The 23,139-nt window shown below is 38.2% G+C and overlaps 1 protein-coding gene, 1 long non-coding RNA gene and 2 pseudogenes across 2 annotated transcripts; 1 reads left to right on the top strand and 3 right to left on the bottom strand.

Moving 5' to 3' along the window:
* Positions 1 to 470: 470 nt before the first annotated feature.
* Positions 471 to 3,724, bottom strand: LOC148920913 (cysteine-rich receptor-like protein kinase 10). The gene is given in 8 exon segments (XM_089051684.1): positions 471 to 1,103; positions 1,205 to 1,355; positions 1,460 to 1,697; positions 1,824 to 2,034; positions 2,135 to 2,196; positions 2,199 to 2,264; positions 2,377 to 2,520; positions 2,777 to 3,724. Coding segments are annotated over 8 exon segments (2,055 nt in total). The 5' UTR covers positions 3,615 to 3,724; the 3' UTR covers positions 471 to 758.
* Positions 3,725 to 9,551: 5,827 nt separating this feature from the next.
* LOC103339491 (uncharacterized) lies at positions 9,552 to 10,510 on the top strand (annotated as a pseudogene).
* A 719-nt stretch (positions 10,511 to 11,229) lies between these two features.
* Positions 11,230 to 11,790, bottom strand: LOC148920912 (uncharacterized). Its single transcript, XR_016126735.1, has 2 exons — positions 11,573 to 11,790; positions 11,230 to 11,492 (listed from the first exon to the last, which is right to left on the bottom strand). It is a non-coding gene; the product is annotated as an uncharacterized LOC148920912 (long non-coding RNA).
* Positions 11,791 to 14,879: 3,089 nt separating this feature from the next.
* LOC148920911 (uncharacterized) lies at positions 14,880 to 15,550 on the bottom strand (annotated as a pseudogene).
* Positions 15,551 to 23,139: the final 7,589 nt, after the last annotated feature.

Below are 23,139 nucleotides of genomic sequence, written 5' to 3'. Positions count from 1 at the left end.
TTTGTTCACCCATTTAGATTTAATTCCTTTGATGATAGGGTAAAATTCCCCATTGACTTGAAAACCATTTGTGGTCAACAAGTCAACTTTCTTTGGTGTGCGAGCATGCCACTGTTAGTTTTCAAGACCCAAACAGACTTATAAAAAATAGATAACTTGCACCCCAAGTGAAGAAATCACCATTAATAATAAATCCTTAATCATAAATTTATTACTCGTAATTGGTTCACAAAGGTCTGGGTCTCTAAACCCATCTGGGTTGACTTCTTACTTTAATAAAACAAAGCCCAAACTCCTGTTTTTGACATGGGCTAATAGTCAATTGGACTGGCGTGTGGAATTTAGACCCAAACAACTTTAAACGTTTTTAGTCATATTATCATAGATCAAAAGCTATGAGCTTCATGTTAATCAATACACCTATACGAACCACTTTCGTCTAAGTGTGCAATCATCCCCAAACGTAGAAACCCATTTCACTTTTTTTCCAAATGAAGATAAAAATCAATTCATTCCTCAATAATTGAGGTTACAATAATGAATATGGTGACAAGTAATTTTTTGACGTGGTTCCGAAAACATATTTAACTCGATGAAAATATTTTAAACTGAATATTAAACAGAAAAACGCAAGTTCTTCATGTGTCGAAATTCCTAACAAAGGGTACATGCATGCATCCTGCCTTTGTGAAAAAGTATCAATTGACCATGCATCCTGCCTTTGTTAAAATGAATCAAAAGGGATCGATCTTCAACCACTAGCGAGGATGTGGTTCAGTAAAAGTCTCATATTCCATTACTATGACAGAGTTACTCTTGGATCGATCTGACCTTGTTGCCCCTGAATTATATTCAAATCGTAATGACATGTCCAATCCAATGCTTCTATGCAAATAAAATGCAGGTTGGGAGGGCACTGGGAGAGTGAAGGAGTAGCTATTCATCATGAGAATAACAGAAGCCATGGTTGGCCTATCAGCTACATTTTCTTGCACACATAATAATCCAATGTGGATGCATCTCATTATTTCATTTCTTGAACCAGTCTTCAATGTGGGATCTATTAGATTTGAAGCTGTCCCTTCCCTCCAACTTCTCCAGGCCTGCAATGATTTGTGAATTTGATCAGAGATAAGTTTTCTTTCTTTGATTCGTTGCACTAAATTGTATTGAGATACCAAAACTACATTATATTTTCACTTACGAAGCTTAGAAGATCCTCCGCATTTTCTCCATGCTGGAAGCCACTATTTTTTTGTCCACTGACTATCTCTAGAACTAACACACCAAAACTATAGACATCAGACTTAACAGAAAAGTACCCACGCATTGCATACTCTGGAGCCATATAACCACTGCATATCAACAAAAAGAATGTCAGCGTTCACCAACACATATGGAAAGGAAATTGTTGACATAACAAACATAAGCCCACAGGCAGGTAAGTGCATATTCTTACTAGGTCCCAACAATCCGACTAGTATTGCCTTGCGTTTGATCAAGCATAAACAACCTTGCCATGCCAAAATCTGAAATTTTGGGGTTCATTTCTGCATCTATCAAGATGTTACTAGCTTTGAGATCACGATGAATAATTTTAAGGCGAGAGTCTTCGTGGAGGTAAAGGAGGCCTCGAGCAGTGCCTACTATGATTTTGTAGCGCCTCCCCCAATCTAGTTGTGCATGCTTTGTTGGGTCTGCAAATATATTAATGCAAAATCAAGACTTCGATTACAATGTTTGCTTGGATACATGTCGCACAATTGGAATTTTATAATAAACATTCGAAGTTAAACTAAAACAATGCATAATTCCAGACATACCAAATATGATGTGATCGAGACTTGCATTAGGGACAAATTCATAGACAAGAAGCCTTTCACTTCCTTCTAAGCAGAAACCTAAGAGTCTAACTAAATTCCGGTGTTGAAGTTTAGCCACTAATAAGACCTCATTTTTGAATTCTAAATCTCCTTGCCCAGAATTTGTAGAGAGCCTTTTTACAGCTATATCTTTTCCATTGAGAAGCCTACCCTGAAAAAATATATAGGTAGGGAATGAAAAAACAGAAATGAGATAAGTGGTATTCAAGAAATATCAAAGTTATAAGTTCTTGTTATTAACTTGTCATTACCCTGTAAACAGATCCAAATCCGCCCTGTCCAAGTTTATTTGCTTCAGAAAAGTCATCTGTGGAACTCTAATGGTGGCCACGTCAAATTGCAAAGATTCTGCAGATCCAATTTCATCTGTGTCGTCGCTGCCTGAGGAACAATTGAAATTCTAAAAATGCCTATAAAAGTGGTAGTACTTGGCTTCCTCCCTATCAAATGGAATAATATGATTAATTAATGTTCACTAGAGTTGCGTCCTTACCTGGAATTAACTTTCCAGTTTCAAGTTTTTTCTTTGTCCTCCTTACTCTTAAACAAATGCAGAAGAATATAACTATTAGTACCACAGAAACAACAATTGGCACAACAATAATGATGACAATCTGAGATCTGTTACTCTTCGATCCTGCAAAAATCAGAAATCTCATTTGCATTAATTTGAATACATACATACATCTGTATATGAACCTAACAAAATATGCATTAGAAATCTCTTTGACCAAAATTGTTGTAGTGTGAATTATGGCAATGGTGCCTGAACTTGTATACGAGACGACTACATCAACAAAAACTTGAATTGAGAGAATCAAATGTAACTCGTGTACAAATTCATGGACAATTGCCCTAATTAAGCCAACTTTATTTCTTCAAAGCATATGTACCTCCTGTACTGGTTGATGGTGGAAGAGGACTAGACAGTGGCGGCGGGGATGACGGCACCGGCACCACAGTTGTAGGGTCATAGAAGCGATTGACTTCATACCTAACAGTACAGCTGGGGTTTGAAACTCTACAACCTTGCTTCCTCTCACAATATGCTGGGATATTTCCCATAGCAGAATCCAAGCAATCACTGCAGGTCTGCTCGGCCAAATCCGGCGTGCACTGAGCAAGTCCATATATTGGTTGCAAATTGGGAGCGGTTGTTTTCCCTACCGCGAACTTCCGAAGAGAACCGTTCGCCGCAGCTTGACCAATTAGGTCTTTCAGCAGCTTCCTCATCTCTTGAAAAAACCCGTCGACGTCGGAGGACAACAGGTTGTTTATGTTCCACCACAGCGGGAAAACAGGCACAGTTTCCATGGCGCCGTAGATGGAGCGGTTTGCGTAGCGCAGCATGCACTCGTCGTAAAAGCCGATAGCTTCCTTCTGATTGGGCCAGACCTGTGTGAGCTTTTGTGTGGAGTTACTGAGGCAGCCACGGCAAGTGTCTGTCCTCACATCGCCTCGACATAGAGCGATTGCATGGACCTGGTCGGCGTTTTCTCCAAAGGAGGAGTTGTAGAAGCCGTAGCCATTGCCGTTGTTGGAGGGGGAAGAAAGAGAAGAGAGAAGGGTGTTAAGGTTTGTTCGGTAGGTGCTCCTTGTGGTATATTTGCCTTTCTCGTAGAAACAGCCATGGCTTCGAAACTTAGGCTGAGCATGGGATTGAGAACTTATTAGTAACAGAATGGGAAAGAGGAAGAAAACAAATCTTGAAGAGGCCATTAATGGCTCCATTCTGTATTGTATATTATTGTTGGTTAAGATCAAAACTGTGTTTATATACTTTTTATTGTAGCAACGGTCAAGAAAACATTTGTAGACCTTTGTGTGTGAAATTTTTCCAAGATGCATTTTTCCAAGACGTTGGGCATAAGTCCGTGCCTTTAGAACAGTTTTCTACTAGTGGGACAATGTAAGAATTCCCTGCTTGACCAAATCCTGCCAATTCCAATTCATCAAAATACTTCTTTCACCGTTCCACACTGTTTTAATTAAAATGTAGATAAAGACAGGACTGGTAATGATTTTGACTTTTGAGGATTGATTGAAACAGGAGTGGTTGAGGACCAACTTTCTTTTCTCTCTATTGCTTTTTCTTCCTCAACCAAATTAAACGTTGCCCACATCCATTAGCATTTGTGTTAACTACTGCATAATCTGGGTCAAAGGAAAGGAAAATTCCACAAAAGAAAAAGTGATGTAGGTTTTTATCCAACTTCTAAATCTAAAGCAAAATATAGATTAACTATGAACGTATCGAAATTAGTCTCCTCTTGTAAGTCCTCAAAAGACGCCTTGGTCCTCCCCTCCCCCTAAACTTTTTCTCATAAAAAAATAATAAAATATTAGTCTCCTCTCCCACTTCCAATTAACAATTTGGGTCAACCCTATACAACACCAATGCATTCCTCAATAATTGAGGTTACAATAATGAATATGGTGACAAGTAATTTTTTTGACGTGGTTCAGAAAATATATTTAACTCAGAGTGACATCAATATTATTTATAAAATTTGAATTAGAATAAAGTAATTTGAGATAAAAATTTGTTTCTTTCATTGCATTCAATTTCACTAATAGATAAATACTCACAGCTTAAAAGATCCTCCACATTCTCTCCATGACGAAACAACTATTTTTCTACCCACTTACAATCTCTAAAATCAACATGCCAAAACTATAGACATCGGACTTAACTAGAAAACTACTCATGCATTACATACTCTAGAGCCATATATCTGCTGTATACGCCAATAAGAACGTAAACATTGACTAGCATGGACGAAGATTTTGGAAATCGTTGATATATCATGATATGAGTAAAATAAAAGGAGATTCACTATAATATTCAATATAGGAGCTCAAATTATAAAAACACCATATATGAAATGGACTTTAGAAACACACTCAAAGCCCATTTACAACATAACACAAAGATTTTTAACTTCTTTTAAATTACAAAACTATCATTGATTTCTTAAAACAAACTCAACCCAAAAACCTCATAAAAAAGCCCAAAACACTCAATGGGGGCATCAAAGTAATTTAATAATTAAAATTAAATTCAATGGGCCATCTGTCATTTTTGGTGTTTTTTTTGGGTTTGTTTACAGAAATTAAATGATGTAGGATTTATTTATAATTTTAGTGGTAAGAAATAAATCTAAAATAAAAGCCACACACACATATTGACAGAGACGGGACTGGTTCTTCTTGTGATTCTTGATGAGGACTAATTGGAGATTTCAAATAAATAAAACAATTGAATATTGGAAGGGGGAGTGCATGGTTGACGTCAAAGCAAGGAGATGTTGCAAGGAATTTTCTACTGTGGACGGACTACTTTTTACTTTACCAACCTTAATTAAGTGGGTCTCCTGGTCAAAGGAATGGAAACTTCTAAAAATGGAAAGAAAAAAGAAATGTTCCATAAAGCATATCTAATTCATGAAACTGGAAACATCTAATCTGAAGCTCAACGTCCATTTAGGGATAAGAGGTCAAGTCAAGCATCTAGCTTTTTCTTCTTTTCTTTTTTTTTTTGCAAATTATGATTCTGGTCTCTATAATTTGGCAAAATCTGACGTTGGTGTTGGTACATTAAATTTCAATTTTGATGGAAAATTAAAAATCATTTAGTGCCACATCAAATATTTGACTAGAATTATGAATTATGATCTCAACCGACCATATAATACTGCCCACTAAATTGGCCCTAAAAGAAAGCTACATCACAACAATACGAGTCTAGCCACAACAAAAGTATCAAACTCATTGAGAACATATATCATCCTCGCTGTCCATGTGAATTGAACTTGAGACCTCCTGTAACTAAAAATACTACTAAAACAAACGCTAGTTAGTAGTCCAAAGTTCCTTTCAAGTTTAGAAATTGTCATAGCTGTTCTGTGAGCAGATCCAGAACATCTTGTAAAATAACATCGATTTCGATTCCCATCACCCATCTAAATTTACAAAGAAAATTAACTAGGTCAGAGTACTCCAATTCAATTACAATGAATATAAACAAGGAAACTAAAACTAACTTTCCTAATTCTTAACACCCATGTTCTTATGAGAACTAGGTGCTATTGTCAGTTACAAGAACAGACATACCTTATGCAAAAGGGAATCCATCAATTGAAGGCTTTAACAACTTATATAATATTATAGTCGGGTTATAGATTGAAATGGTCCCCTAATTTTTGCTCCAATCTCATTTTAGTCCATCAACTAAAATTTTCATTTCAATAGTCCTCCAACTCTCTATTTAGTATGAAAATGGTCTTACTGTCAAAGTCTGTTAATTTTGCCATTAAACTTAGGGGTAAAACTGTCTCTCTAGATTAAAATAGTAATATATAATTAATAATTAAAGGAAACTATTATAAAACTTAGAAAATTTTAAAAAATTGAATCTCACCAGCCACATGGTTTTTTTTTCTCGTGAGATTGACCTAAAATTAATAAAAAATTTCTCTATTGTTTAAATTATTTAAAACAAATTTAAAATCAGATAAATACAAAAATAAAATAACAAATTTTTTTAAAAGAGTAAACAAACCCAGATTTATACAAAAACACGCCTCGCATCCCAACTCCATAACCTCCCCTCTTAGCCTCCCCACCACCCCTCTGCTTTTTCTCCCTCATGACCTGACCATCCCATCCCCACCCGCAACCCACAGCCCAATCCCAAGCCCAGAGATTCTAATTTGGGCAAAAAATTGAGGAAATGATATTGACCAAAACTCAAGAGCGAGGGACGCTGAACACACTCTATTTATTTGATTTGGTTTTCATCCAATCTATCCTCAAAGCACATCAAAACCAACAAGAAAAACATAGCGTATTGCAAATGCTCGACCACTATGACGCCTTTGGGTTAGGATCGAGAATTTGTTCAAGCCAGTCCCCTAGGATGTTGAGAACTCATTTGTACGCCCCATCAGGTGAGGTTGTGGCTAAAGAGGCGCCACGCGAGACCATGTAGACGGCGGAGTCATGTTGTGTTGGTTGCTGCTTATGTTCTCGTAGAGGAGAAAAAAAAGAGGGTAGGTGGGGAAAGGGTGGAAGGGAGAGGGAGAGCAGTTTGAGGTTTACTTTATTAATATTTTAGTTTATATGGACAATTTTATCCCTCAATTTAACAATAAAATTGACAGACTTTGACAAATAGGACCAATTTGATACTAATAGGTTTGCTTGGTGATACTAAAAAGAATCTCCTATATCTTTTAGGTAAGAAACCAATTCCTCGATGGACAACGAAATAAATTCATACAATCAGGAAACTAAATCCAACAACTTGGATTTTGTCTACTGGTCAATAGAATAAAATCTAAGGAAAATTAGGTATTAGACATAATTAAGTTTACTAATTAGTAAGTGAGAAATTAGGTATTTTAGTTTGGGTTTTAATACCTAAGAAAAAATAGCTATTTTAGATTAGGCCAAAGGCTGGCCCAGATTCATTACGGCTTAAAAATAACAAATGAAAAGACAATTCTACCCTTTTACGAAAAAGCCTGCCCATCTGTAAACCTACAAATTAAATGACGCTTTGCCTCAATGTTTAAACGACGCCACGAGTTTCTCTTTCTTTTTCGTTCGTTTTCTTCTTCATTTCAGAGCTCTGCTTATGCCATTGGAGCTCAATTTTCTGTAGGTTTTCCTTTTATTTTCTTCGTTTTGTCTTCTTTTTTCTCGCTCGTTCGATTTGCATCTGAATATCATCGCTTTGTGGCTCGATTTTGCGGCTCGATCTTGTGCGTTCAATGCTAAACCCTATATTCTTCGTTTCGTGATCAAATTTGATTTTAAGCTGCTGTTTGGTTGTGGAGATTTTTGGCAGTCCTAAGTTTTGAGGTATGAGTACTTTAGAACCTATTTTCGTTTATATCGACTTGTATATTTATGGAATTTAGTTTTAGTACTTTTATTGTGGTTTCCTTTTGGTTTCTATTCGAATTGTTTTGATTTTCTGTCATAAACTACATCTGTTTGTTGTAGTTTTGGTAGAAACTATTGCAGTTTGGTAGAAACGCATTGCGTTTCTTGTTTCATAATTCGATTTCAGACTAATATTTGGAAGTCTATTGGAATTTTACAACTGCTCATGTACATTATTTACTGATTTAAATTGTTTTCTGTTTTTGTTTGTTGTTTTGTTTGCATTTTCAAGGCTAATGGAGGTGTGTGTCATTGCCAAGTGCACATATAAGTCGGAAACCATTATGTTTTCAATTTCATCGTGAGTCATCCATGGTTGATATTTTGAAGACTTTGTGTCTAAGGTTTAAGGGTTTGCAGTTGGGTTGTTTTACATTACGGTATTCGCTGCCCAGTTATCCGAGTTGTTTTCTAGAAACGGATAGCGATTTGGACATGATGAGGACATTTTTGTTTGTATCAAATGAGAAGAGTGTTGATATTTTAGTGAAGGATTTATGCGGGAGCAGTGAATATAGTGGTGATTTTTGTGTAAATCAGAGTTGATAGCATGTGAAAAGGGCGAGTCGTCAGTGTTCTAGTATCTTGTCGAAGACAGAAATGAATTTTGGGCAGGTCAAGAGAGCAAGTGCTAAGCCTTTGTTGTCGAATGAGTGGGAGACGTACATACATCATGTAGGGCAGAAGTTTGACGGTGGTGCAGAGGAGTTCCGTTTGAAATTGTGCAAGTACGCTCTTTAAGTAGGATTTAATTTTTTATATGCCGGCAATGACAAGAAGCGGGTGGTTGCTATTTGTTCGAATAAGAAATTGGAGGGTTGTAGCTGGCGTGTTTATGCTTCTCGTTGTGAAGCTACTAGGCTGTTTTGTAATTCGGACATTAAATAATGTGCATACATGTGTGGGTCGAATACGGGAATCAAAGAGTAAGATGATGAAGTCTCGTGTGGTGTCCTCCCTCATTATGGACAGAATTCGTGCAAAACCAGAGCTGAAGCCAATTGAGATTATACACGAGTTCAAAGATTATTATGGTATAGACATTTCATACTACCATGCATGGTTTGGCAAAGAGTTAGCTAAATTGAACGTTCACGGTGATGAGTCAAGTCCTTCAACGAGTTATTGTGGTATGCGGACGCCGTAAAGGAAACTAACCTGGTTCTCTCTGCACTCTTGAATGTGAAGCTGGAATTAATCGCTTTAGATGGTTTTTTGTGTCGTTTGGCGGTTGCATTGCTGGATTTCAATATTGCATACCCTTGTTGTTCATTGATGCTACGTTTTTAAGAGCAAGTACAAGGGGCAGCTTCTCTGTGCTTCCGGAAAGAATGGAAATCAAGGTATGGTTACTGTAATGTATTGCAGATTCCATTTGTTGCAATTTTTTAGCAGAAACTGCATTGCGTTTCTTGTTTCATAATTCAATTTTCTTAATAATTTTTGTATGTCTGTGGGAATGTTGCAACTGCTCATGAACTTAAATGTGTTTCAAACTTAGTTTTAGTACTTGGATCATGGATTTGCCTTTTGGTTTCCTTTCAAATTTGAGCAGATTTGTTTTCAAAAACTGCACTGCAATTTCCCTTTTTTGCTTATACTTGTGCTTTTGGTTTTGTTTTGCAGTGGTTTTATCCTCTAGCTTTTGGAGTTGTTGATTCTGAGACGGAGGAGAATTGGACTTGGTTTCTTCAACATTTGGCTTCTATTTTGCTACCGATGGGGAGAGTGGTGACCTTTTTCTCGGATCGCAATCAAGGTTTGTTAAATGCAATGGGGTTTGTGTTTCCTGGATGGCCTCATTCTTACTGTTACTATCACCTCAAACAGAATTTGATATCAAGTACCCGAAGTCAGGTTATGGAAATTGCTCCAAGACAGTGTTATCAATTTATTTAGTAGGTGCGCATATGTCTATTCAGCAGGAAGAGTTTACGGTAGCAATGGAGGAGTTGGTGATTGTTGGGAGTTCGAAAGTGAAGACATTTATATCTGATTTGTCTAGAGATCACTATGCGAACGCATATTTCAAAGGAATGCGGTATGGGGAGATGGCAAATAGTTTAGCGGAGTCATTTAATAATTGGGTTGGTGTGTTTCGAGATTTGCCGGTGCTACCTTTGATAGAAGGGATTCGACAGAAATTGATGGTATTGAATTCTCAACGACGAATTGAAGCGGAGAAGTGGACAACAATTTTGTGTCCGGAGATGGAAACTAGACTGTGGGAAAATGCGGAGGCCGGTAGGACTTAGGTAGTTCGTCGTTCTAGTTTCACTGTTTTTGAAGTATTTGCTGATTATTCTGTGATGGTTGATCTTGAGCAAAGGACTTGTTCTTGCCGTCTTTGGAAAATTGACGGTTTTCCTTGCACGCATGCGGTAGCTGCAATTCTAGCAAAGAAAGATTCAATTTATGATTACGTGGAGTGTTACTATAGGACTGACTTCTTTCGAAAAGCCTATGAGAGTCCTATTTTTCCTATTCCAAATATTGGGAAAGGCTTGGGCAGCAATAGTTTTGCAGCTGGAGTTGTGCTTCCGCCAATTACAAAGAGGCCAGCCGGAAGACCACCAACAAAGAGAATCAAAGCTTTTGGTGAATTTAAAAGGCCATTGAAATGCAGTCGGTGTAGTGTTACTGGGCATAATAGGAAGACTTTCAAGGCTATGATATGAACACTCCTTCTCAGTTGACGATTGCTTACGTTAGATATGGTTTAGTGAATGTATAGTCAGTTTCTGCATTGCACTTTTTGCAAAACCTGCATTGCAGTTTTAGTTGCTTTTAATTGGCTACACAGCTTCTAATTGGATATTATGATTCTTTTTTGAAGTTAATGAAAATTATACAATTGTTTCATGAGTGGATATTCGTTTTTGACTGCCATTGAATGCTTGTTTTCAGATTTGAGCAGATTTTGTTGTAAACTGCACCGCAGTTTCTGTTATTTGTTGCAGATTTTGACCAGAACTTGTCCCATAATTCAATTTCAGAATACTTTTTGCTAGTCTATGGGAATGTTATAACTGCTCATGGAGTTAAATGTGTTTTGATATTAGTTTTAGTACTTTGATTATGCCTTTACCTTTTGAGCAAAGAAGGCAGATTTTGACTAAACGCAACGCAGCTTTCTTGTTCGATAATTCAATTTCAGAATATTTTTTGCAAGTATATTGGAATGTTACAACTGCTAACCTACTTAAATGTGTTTTGAACAAAGTACTTTGATTATGGCTTTGGCTCTTGGGTTCTTTTCACATTTTTTGAGCAGATTATTTATTTATTTATATAAACTGCACTGCAGTTTTAATTTGTTGCTATTTGACCAGAAAATTCAGTGCAGTTTGTTGTTTCCCTTCGTTTTGTTGCATCCTGTTCCAAGATTATATTACAATTTATATGTATAGGAAATATGTTCTCATATACCATAACTAGAAATATTTACAAACATCCACAAGAATTAAGATACATATTGTCTTGAGTTAACGAAAGGCAAATCACTAGAGACGATTAATTACACAGTGTTTGTGGTGTAGGAGTTTTGTGACATATTGTGCTCGATATTCATTCATGAAATTCTTGTCCACACTTTTTGGAATGGGCTGTCCTTGTGCTATTTTATCCATGTAGAACATGACGAACATGCCGCAATCCAACCTGCAAATGAATACGAGATTAGCTTTTGGTTTTGAATGATTTCAAATTGTAATGAATGGTTGAGTAGACACAATTCTTACGAAGATGAATTTTGTTGAGCACATTCTGTGTCATCCTCAAATGGAAACTGATATGGATTTTGCAGAATCCAATTTAGAGTGAGTTCTTCATTTGGGGACAAATCAACCTGTGCAGGTGTAGGGGGCCCTTCTTTTTGCTTCACAAGTTTTTGTATTTTTTTAGTTTCTAAGAACTCTTGTGCGTGTGGTCTGATATATTCTAGCCACCCTTCCACAATATTAACCTGTTTAAAGAAGAAGAAAAAAAGAGAAAAAGAAATGGTAATCAGTGCATTGCATATTATAGTTTTAGTCCGAATTAAGTAGTCAGATAATACTAAACTACATTGCAGTTTCTGTTTGTGTTTGTGCTGAGAAATTAAGACAGTTTCATTCCACTTACAAAATTTTGAGCAATGTCAATACACTTTTCTTCTTTTCTAGGTACCAACGATCTAAGTGGATTGTAGTGTCTCCACTTTCGTTCAATTTTGTGAAATGTGAGAAGTGTAAAGTGGAACTCAGAACTTGAAATGATCGGGAAGAAGAGAACATTGCATTTCCCGAGTTTTTCAAGTAAGTGTTCATACAGGGCCCTATGCCAATTTGGTTCTAGAAAGGTTTGCGTGTAAGCCTGCTATCATTGAATGGCAATTTGTTAGTATATATTTTTCGAAAACTGCAGTGTTGTGTCTGTTTAAACAATTTTGAATTTTCAAAATAATTCTTACCCAAGTCCATGTAGACATGTACTGTGGACTATCTGTCTGCATGGGCCCTATTTTCTCCTCCTCTATTTGGATATAGGCCTCACATAACCTGTTTCACATTGATTGGAGAAAAATGGAATTATTAACGGGTAATATAGGTAGCACAAATAAAAAATGCAGTGCAGTGTGTGTTATAGAATTAGTATTTTATACTTACGTTTTGTGACAGTTCCAAGTCCCATACAATATCTTTGATATCATGGTTTGTCACTTTCTCACTATCGAGTCCTGCCCAAAAGTTATCACTGCGGATTCGAATACATGAAATTCACAAGATTAGTTTTAGTTTAATTGTAATTAAAAGATGAAAGAGTTGTTCTTTTGGAATAGAGATATTACCAAGGTTGAGTACTTAAGTAGTATTCTTGAATTCTGTCCCTGTCCTCCTTTGGAATTTTCTACCAAACCTTCTTTTGAACCCATCCTAGTTTTTTCTTTGTTGGCTTTTTTGGTCCTTCATCTTCATCATTTGATTCTTGCATACCTACAGGTATTGAATCATGAAGGCTCGTTCCTTTTGGGGGATTAGGAATTGGATTTGTGGCATCGGGCTGAGATGCCTCTTGTGTTAACTGCAGATTGAAAGGAAACTTATTAGAAACTCCATTTGATAAAACAGAAACTGCAATGCAGTTTCCGTTTATGTAAAGCAAATAACACACCGCATTGCGTTTCTATTTTCTGCAATGTAGAAAACAGAAAAGCAGCTTGAACTCAGTAATTGCATACCACCTTCTCGATTTTGAGGATCCTCTTGTGTTGATTGCTCCTCAAAAGAGATAAGCTTGAATTGTGGTAGTTCTTCATCATCCTTTTTTGCCTTCTTTTTTGGTTTCTTATTTTTTTCAGACACATAGCAAGATGCTTGAAGCCTCTTTCTTTCTCTATTCTTCAAATTTTAGTACTTTGAAGGAACATCGTGTTGGAGCATCTTGCTTCTTCTCTTCTTCTTTCTCTTCTTGTTGCTTCTCGTCTTCTTTCTTGTCTTCTTCTTTCTCTTCTTCTTCTTCTTGCTCTTCAACTGGTTGTGTTCTAGGCAGATCCATCTCCATTTCAAAGATCTGTTGGGTCTGACAACAAGCTTTGAATTTCTACCTTGTACTTTTCTTCAATCTCCTTTTTCTTGGCAATCTTCTCCATGTCAATACGAGTTTCCTTGCCTTCCACTGCAATCCTCCTTTTCAGATTTTTTATTTCCTCGCCGAATCAGATTCCACCGTCATGGTGGCAGCCACATATTCTACATTATCTAATTTCTCTACGATGTTGCCAACTTCGCTTCCAGCTCCTTCGATCTCTTTTCTCCTTGGATAAATATATCCCACAATTCCTTCATTTTCTTCTCACTGTCTTCATTTATTTCATCCTTCCATAGTTGTAATCTTTCTGGGCAAACGGCTAGGATCTTGACGTTGGCGATAGTTGATTTGGTCTGTCATGGACTTCACCAAGAGGTCTTGAATTGCAAGAGGTTCATTTCCAGCTTCATTCTCAAACATTTTCTTCTTTCCATCCTCTTTTAATTCTGGAGTTTGATCAGCATCATCAGTGTTTTCCTTGGTCTTCTGCTTCCTCTGCTTCTCTTTGTTGTCCTTCATCATCTTCTTTTTCTTTTTTCTGCATATTGAACGAAAACTAATTAGAAATTGCATTGCATTGGAGGAAACGGAAACCGCAATGCATAATTCTCTGTTTAGACATTCTTATACCTTGTCAAGAGGGTCTCCCTCTTCTCTGGTAGTTTTTCTCTTTTTATATGCTTTCAAAATACCCTGTACAATGAGATTGAATGATTCAAAAACTGCATTGGATAAAATACAAACTGCAATGTAGAAAACACAAACTGCAATGCACTGTATACAGATTTTAATTACCTTGTCAACAGTGTTTTCCTCTTCCTTGGTAGTTTTTCGCTTTTTAGGAGTTTTGAAAATACCCTGTACAATGAGAATGATTTAGCATGGATTCACATTCAAGATACATTAAAGTAGGACATGCGATAAATTGTATACCTCGATGTCATTCAAGTCCTTTATTTGGTTGAATCTTGTGTGCAGTTCCACAAGACTCCATTTAAGAATGGCAGGAGTTTCTTTCTCCTTGCCCAGGATTGGTTGTATTATGTTTGTGCTCTCACACAGTAGAAACTGCACAGTTCAAAAACAAGATATATCATAAATTAGGTTGGAAACTGCTTAGGATAAAACAGAAACTGCATCGCACTAAAGGGAAACTGCATTGCCTAAAACTCAAAATGCATTGCATAAGCCACTGTTTACTTACCAATATTAGGATAATGCAACCCGAAACAGCTCCTATAGAGCCTTCTCATCCCTTCTTTGCTTTTGCTTTTGCTTTTGCAACCAAGGATTCATTCATGTAGGCTGAAACAGCTCTTGCCCAAGAATAGCTTGAAAGTGTGTCTAGATTCACACAGTGCTCAAATAATTTCCAATGCAAAGTAGATGAAGCGTTGGCAAAAAGGAATGTCATGCATAGGTGAATCAATATTAGGCTGACCACCTCCTTATCGTAGTCAACTTCTTCTTCTTCTTCTTCTTCAGCTTCTTTCTTTTCTTTTCCTTTGTTCGTTTTCTTCTTTTGCTCTGCCTTGGCCTTTTCTTTCTTCGGTTGGTTTGCCAAGGAAATTGTCTTTAGTAATTCTGCTTCTACCTGGTTTTTTGATGGTTTTCCCTTTTCTCCAAAGTGCCTTATTCTGAAGGTAGTAGTGTACCTATCATTGACAAGTTTGACAGATTTTCCTTCATTTGGCAGTCCTAGAATCTGAGTCACTGCATTGCCTGTGATCTTGAATGCTTTGGTGCCAAATTTGAAGGACTTTGTATTCGGATCAAATTTCTTGAGCAGCTGCACTAAGTCAAGGTCTGACTTATTCATGTTATTCATGTCAATTCTCTGGTGGTAAAACAGCTCAATCAAGTTCCAGATGGGGGTTTTCTTGAGAAGCTTCTTCGCCTTTCGTTGAGCTTGTCTTTTACATCCGTAATGATGCTGTTGAAAGCATTGACATTGCAAAATCTGGACATAGTCTGGGTGCTTTGCTTTCCGATCATAGTTTGGCTTTGGCTTTGGCTTTGGTTTACTCTTTTGAGCCATCATTTTGAATCTTCGCTTTGGTTGGTTTTGAGCTTCCTTCTTTTGTGGTGACATTTCTTGTGCCATTTGTGATCTGCAACAAGAAGGGATGAAAATACTATTAGGACAAGTAGAGATAAACTACAAGCAAACAGAAATGCAATGCAGCTTTGTGGTTCATCAGAATGCAATGAGTTTGTCTTTCACTGCAATGCAAAAAACAGAATATACCAGAAAATATGCATCAACTTGACATGAAATTGAAAGATCAGCATAGTCAAAACAAGAACTACAAAACATAACAGAAACTACAGAACAACATGACGTGAAATGAGCAACATTCAAGAAGCATAGAAACTACAATGCAGTTTGTGGTTCACTGCAATGCAGTTTGTCTTTCACTGCAATGCAAAAAACAGAATATACCAGAAAATATGCATCAACTTGACATGAAATTGAAAGATCAGCATAGTCAAAACAAGAACTACAAAACATAACAGAAACTACAGAACAACATGACGTGAAATGGAAAGAAGTATAAATAATTTAGCAGAAACTACAATGCAGTTTCTGTTTTCTTCAAGGTGAAAACAGTTTTGATGCTCTTTTTCTTTCTTTTGTGATTTTTCGGTTTTTAGAGGTTTTCAAACCAAAACTAAACCCAAAACCTAAACTACATTGCAGAATGAAGAATGAACAGTAAGTAAAATTTCAGAACCCTAAAATCGAAGGCAAATTTGTGTTAGGGGTCATTTTCTTACGATTTTTTCCCCAAGAGAGTGCTAAACCCTTCAATCGCGTCGTTGTTGGTCGCCGCTTCGGTCGCCGTCGCCGTTTCAAATTTTGGGGGAATAGGTTGGAACTGCTAAAAGAGAGAATGAAGAATCGGCTTAGATCGTTGGTGGTCTTCGATGATGGTCACGCGAATGGGTTGGTGGTCTTCGATGATCGTTGGTGGTCTTCGATGATCGTTGGTGGTCTGGAGGTTTCTGGAGTTGTAGTTGAAGAGGTTTCTGGAGGTGAAGTTGAAAGGTCCCGCGAATGGGTTGTGATTCAATTTTGGTTTCGGTTGATGTCGTTTTGGTTCAGTTTTGGTTTGATGTCGTTTTTCAGTTTTGGTTTAAAACTAAATACTGAAAATGGCATATGTTGTAATTTTCATATTTTGTAATGGTATTTTTGTTACATTTTGGTTTTTTGCCTTTTGCTAATTAGACTAAATTGTATTTCTTTCTACTAAATTAGTAAACTATATTATGGTTTAAAACTAAAGCTCCATTTTACCATAAAAAAAACACCCCTTTTATTTGCAATCCCAATATGAGTGGTTCACAAAACAATCAATACTATCCATCCCAATACTACATATTGTGAGCACTAGAAATATTGTTGGCTTTCTATCTTATTAATTGAGTCTCATGATCGACTAAATCATTTTGACTACTGCTCAAGGAGCTCTACATGAGGTCCATCCTTCTCATGATTTAGAATATCAGCAAGAAGAAGTGCTATATATGGAAGTTTCAATTCCCTAGTCAGAGTTTATATATAATGTTTACAAAATCCTTTATCCACAGCGGCATATGCATTCGCCAATAATCCACATTTGACCAAGTGCGATGCTGCATTTTTTTATTTTTTTTATTTTTATGGATACAAGTCAATATACGTACCTCAACATGTCATGCCTAACCAAACAAGGGAAGTTAGTTTTAGTTTCCTTGTTTATATTGATTGTAATTAATTTGGAGTAGTCTACAAGTAGTAACCTAGTTAATTTTCTTTGTAAATTTAGCTTGTAAACTCTGTATTATATATATATATATATATTCAATTACAATAGGACTCAATAAATGGCTAAGTAACCAAAATCCTAACCAAATAAGAACTCGCCATCATTATAAACCAATCAAATGCCTTTTTTTTCCTTTTCTTTGTAGGAATTAAAGTTGAGTAACGAAGAATGAATCTAGATTTTTATATAAATTAAGCATTCATTCATTCTCAAAACTTAAATTTCAAGTTTATATAGCAAATAATTTACGTAATGTTGATAAAGCTACTTATAGTTACGGTGCTCTTTTATCTCATATCCTTAGAGATAGATTTGATACGGGCGATGCTTGATGAGGCATCCCCTTGGAAGAACCCAATTATGAAGGATCTTGATGCCTTCAAACGCAAGCATGGCCCCCTTTTGGTGGGGACGATGGCTCCACTGCTCCTGTTATGGCAATCTATTATGATACTATACAAAGCTGTAAAGCATGGATTGTACGACTTCTAATTCTACCACACCGTCATTGTATCTATTCTCATGGGTAATTCTCTCTTTTATTCTTCTAAGTTCTATGTACGTTTGTGTGTGTGTATGCTTCTAGTTCCTCATAAATTGTCAATGAAACCCAATGCAAAGCTATGTCCAATACTATCGAAGAGGCAATATCATCAACTGTAGTTTCATGTTGGGCATGGCTCCCGAGCGACCTTTTGTATCTGATAGAGAGAGATAGAGGTTCCATCTATATGCAGCCATAACCAAGTCTAAGAGAATATGCCACATGCAAGTCTCACTACAACATTTTAGGATTTGCGCGACGAAGTAATCTTCATAGAGCAAAGATGATTTTAGTCGCACATAATTATGCGCGACAGAAGTTTCGTCGCGCACAGTCCGTCGCGCAAAGATCGTGACGAAAGGCTTTGCGCGACGCATATATAACGTCGTCGCGCAAAACAGTGCGCGTATAACAACTTCGTTAAAAAACGCTTTCGGACAACCCAAATGTCCGTCGCACAAACCTTTGCGCGACGAAAGGTTGGTCGTCGCAACAACAATGCGCGACGGAAGCTTTCGTTGGGCGAGATACATGAACTTTGCGCGACGAAACAATATTCGTCGCGCAATAAGTCTTTGCACGACGAAAGAGTCATCACGCATACAAATTTCGCGCGACGAGACAATTCGTCGCGATACAACTTTCGGCGACAAACAATTTGTCGCGCATACATTTCGCGCAACGAAACTCTTCGTCGCGCATGATTAAAATAAATTTGTCAACGGGTTTTTTTAAATGATTTTGCGCGACGATTTACGTTTCGTCGCGCAAAAGTAATATATATTATATATATAAAATTATTATTATTTGTTTTTTAATTTTGTAAAAAAATAAATTTGGTTTTTTTTATAATTAAAATGAAATTACAATAAAAAGATTAATCGCAAAGAAAACATTTATTATATAAAATAAAAGAAATGTATACAAAAGAAATATTTTAAAAGTAATTATAAAAATAAAAAACTAATCAAATAATGTTCCAAAATCTACTTGGTCATCTGCCACATGCGGAATATACGCCAAGCATGGCAAGTTAAGCTCACGTGAAAGGAAACGCGTAAGCAAATATCCAAGCAGCATGCAATCTATTCATGGCAAGCAAATTCTTCCTCAAAATGCAAAAATATCCAAGCATTGCAGAGCATGCATTATGTCAATTTCTATTTTCACAACATGGGAGAAAAGTCCAGATTTAATCAAGCGTGTGTTCAGAGGAAAAACAAGCCTAGGCCAAGATATCAGTCTACATCTATTCCTACAGATTTAAAAAGAATGACCTGAGATTACAACAAACGAGCAAAGCTACTTACCAGGAGAGCAAGATAGAAGTCTAAATGCTAAAGTTGCGAAATCGGTACACTCGAAGCTTCCAGCAATAGGGAATACGACGCAGGCTTCCGGCACCTTCCCCTGCCTATTCCAAAGACATATACACCTACATAGAAAAAGCGCATCATGCAAAATTCAGCCTTTTCACTAGCTCAAAAAGCCCAACACATGATAAAAAGGGGAAAAAATGGAGAAAAGAAAAGGATGCAATCCATACCAACGATTTCTTCTCACAAAGTTCGCACTCTTCCGGCAGCTTGCAAAATGAAAGAAATCAAAAAAGGGATAACCCCAAAAACTGACACAAACCCTTCCTTGCTAACGATTACTCCAACAAAAGATGGATGGGTCAAAAGGAGTGGGAGCTTGGTTGCCAAAACAAAGAGTAAAACCCAAGGGCATGAAGAACCCAATGAACCCTTCAATAGATTCAAGAAATTACTACAGAAAAAGGGCATCCCTTGTTAATCCCCTCAAGGGATAGTCCCAGATGCACCAAGAAAGGGGGAAATAAGGGATTCTTAGAAGAAAAGTCTGCACAAAGAGATCTCTTCCAACAACATGTTTGTGCCTAATAAATCACGGTCATAAACTGACCGAATGGACTTCCTCTCGGCCCTAGCACCTACTCATGAACTGAAACGGCCACGTTTCGTTAGGCATTTTGCCTTCGAAAACAAAAGGAAAGCCGCAAGGCGTAATCCTCTCGGCCTCGTGGCGTATTATAGGCCAAGCGAATGCCATAAGAGACACGGCCGAAGATACGTGGTTAAATCGCCACGTGGCCTCAGGGTCCCACGCCCCATTTAATGAAGTAATGCCTCTGACTATCGCAGCAAACCCACTAGTCGCAAGAAGCATTTAATGCACGATGGAAGAAGGGAAGTGACTGAAGTCAGGATTTGGTAATAGAAATCAGAGTGGTTAGGCGCAAACATTCTCACAAGTATTCTTACAACTTGAGGTCAGATCACCAACCACCATACCAGGGCATTAAATGCGTTCCCACGGCCAAGGGGGCAGAACCCACGATTAGGGCGGTGGCCGAGATTTACCGGGATTTATGGGAGTCACACCACCATGCTTCACGATCCCAAATGCCGATTTGACTACCCACTTGCCCCGATCAGGCTCCACCACGAAGATCTTTTCAGCCTCGATTGTCCCTCCAAGACTCCCCCTATAAATACTAAGCTCAAGACTACATTCAAAGGGTTCAAACACCAAACCAAAAGCCTCCCACGGAGCAAATTATATTTTCCTGTAATTCACTTTGAATACCTTTATCTGCTTTCCTAGGAGTAGTGGTAGATTGTAAGGAAAATCCATTCATCAATATATCATACGACCCTTGATTTTCAAGGCGCTAGAGCACCATCCCTGTTATCGTCTCATTCACCCCATATATCATACGACCGTCGCTCTCTGAGCAACGCGCCGGAGCACCGCCTAAAACCCGCCACTAACACCACCACTAAACGGCCTTGTAGCTCAGGCCGTGAACCTGACGGCCGAGATCAGTTCCTCTCTCGGCCACAATCGTTTGATTAGGAGTCGAACTCAAAACAGGCGCATCATTTAACCATCTTCTACCCAAACCTCATCATCATCTCGACGCACGGTAGACCGTGGCTGCACGCCCGGGTAAAAAACCGCACCGCATCCAAAAGAAGGACGCCACGTGTTAACGGACATCCTCACCCGGAGCACCAGGCCGTGAGATTTGCGCAGCCCAACACAACAAGTGGGTTTTCTTCATATGGGGATGACGGAGTCGGGTTTGGCTTGAGCTCCCTTCCAGCGGCTGTAGACAGACAATTCTTCTTGATCTCTCTCTCTCTCTCTCTCTCTCTCTCTCGCTTTGAGTTCGTTGGAGGAAGAAAAGGAAAATGAAGATGAAGGTGATGGGGATAATGTTACTCCGATGCACGTAAAGAGGAAGGAGAAGAAGGAAGAAATAATAAATGAAAAAGAAGAAGGAGGAAGTTGGTATCTGGGAAACCACAAATAGCTGTTGGAGCTTATAAATTTGATTTTTGGGCCGGGTTTAATTGTTCGGCCCATTCTAGCACTTATCCATGGCCCTAATAATTAAGGGGGCTAATGTTGAGGCCCAAAAAATCCACGGTTTGACCCAAATAAATTCGTAGCCCAAAATGACACATTATTCAGAAAGGGCCCAATTTGGAGCACGCAAAGATTCGCCGTGCACGAATCACACTTCGCGTGCCATGCCAAATAAATAATCTATTGTGCTAGGAATCAAAATTAAGATTGTAAAATGCGTTAGTTCTACAAATTCATGCTAATTATCCCGTCAAGCATCATAATTGAAAGACATGCCAAGCAACATGCCATGCCAAACATTGTTATGTCACACCCAACCACGCTACAAGCCTAAGTGGGCCCAAGCCACTCAAATGCCCGGGGCTTACTTGAGTAGGTTGTGGTATGGATGGTAATAAGTTGTCATGAGGCCCATTGATGGGCCGAGAAATTGAGGTTCTGGGTCGCTTGGGAGCCTCGGAACCCAATCCCATTTCTTAGGCCCAAACATATGGGTAAGCACAAAAAGGGAAAATAACCTAACCAAAAAACCCAAGCAAAATGGCCCACTAAAATTAACCCATATAGCCCAATATTTGATGAGATTAGCCCATTTGTTTGGTAGGTTGAAAGCCCATACAAATTAGAAGTAAGGGGGCAGCAAAGGCTCCAGCATTTGACTGAAAGACAAAGCCTTGGAAGGAGCTGGGAAGACCACGTAGGCTGCTGGGAGGGAAGGAACAAGCTTTCAAGCAAAACATCCAAGAAACCAAAAGATATTGGCATGCAAGGAGCCACCCTTCGAATCAGCAAGTATATTAAAGCTCTTTCCTTTATCAGATCTGACTATAAAGGAGGAAACGAAAGGGAGAAAATGAGATATCTGAAAATAGGAATTCATCACTAGGGAGGTTGCGGGAAAAAGGGCCTTGAGCTCCCAAATCTCCTGATTTTGTGCGAAAGAGCAGAGTAGATTTCACCAAAATAGGATGATTAAAGGGATGAGGGGAGAAAGGAAGGGAAAAACTTGGCAAAATGGGATGGAAGCCATTAGGGTTTCTTGGAAAAAGATGGCTTCCAGCGGCTATAAATAGGGCCTCTTCTACCCAACGAAGGACATCCACATCTAGAAAGCAAGCTTCCTCTCTTACTTGCAAAATCCAGCCATTTCGTGCACTATTCACCCTTCTTCCCCATTTTCCCTCTTTTGGCAGATTGTTCTAATAGTGACAGAGTCACAATCAAGCTGTCGGAAGAAGCACTCAAGCCTTCATTTCCTTTTTCTCCCTTCTCTCTCAGCCAAACCTACTTAAAAACCCTTCCTCTCTTACCTGGACACCGTTTCTACTCTCCAAGAATACATAATTCTCTCTTTAGTGCTAAACTCATGCCAATTTTGCTCCCATGCCATGATTTCCCCATGCCAAGCTAAGAACTCATCTGTAAGCATTAAGAAATCATCTGTAAGTTATTGTTGTTTTGGTTGGTGAAGGTAACCAAGATGCTTCCTAAGGCTCTACTGCCCTTTCGAAGCATTTTTGGGGCCTAATTTTCGAACTCGCACAAAGGGGGACAATTTCATCAATCTGCCTTTTACGGTAGCCCAGCCCATTTACTGATGCCGAACGAAAAAGCCCCCTGCAATGCAGAAAATAGTACCCCGACCTGACAGAGTATTGCCCTTGTCTATTCAAAGGCCAAATTGGCTTGTCTTTACCGTCACGGGGCCAAGAGGGGTAACGAAGATGGCAGCTTCCTCCTGGGTAGAGATGCACTGTCTAATTGGCTCCACATTCTAGGATCGGGTAGTTGGATGAATAATAGTTGCGACACGAGTCTCTTGGCCTAAATCAACCGATAGATGGCCGGATAATCGGGCACCTGGAATAGTATGAATCCAACAGTCATGCCATAGCCTAACACTTTCTCCATTAATCACTTGCCATTGCATGCCCTGGTTAATAACATTCAGACCCTCCAAGATACTTGACCAGACCCATGAAGCATT

This window comes from Prunus mume, linkage group LG1 (genome assembly GCF_029339155.1).
Source record: "Prunus mume cultivar Tortuosa linkage group LG1, ASM2933915v1, whole genome shotgun sequence".
NCBI lineage: Eukaryota > Viridiplantae > Streptophyta > Magnoliopsida > Rosales > Rosaceae > Prunus > Prunus mume.
Note: the sequence above shows the minus strand (reverse complement) of the source record. Positions and strands in the feature narration are given on the sequence as shown.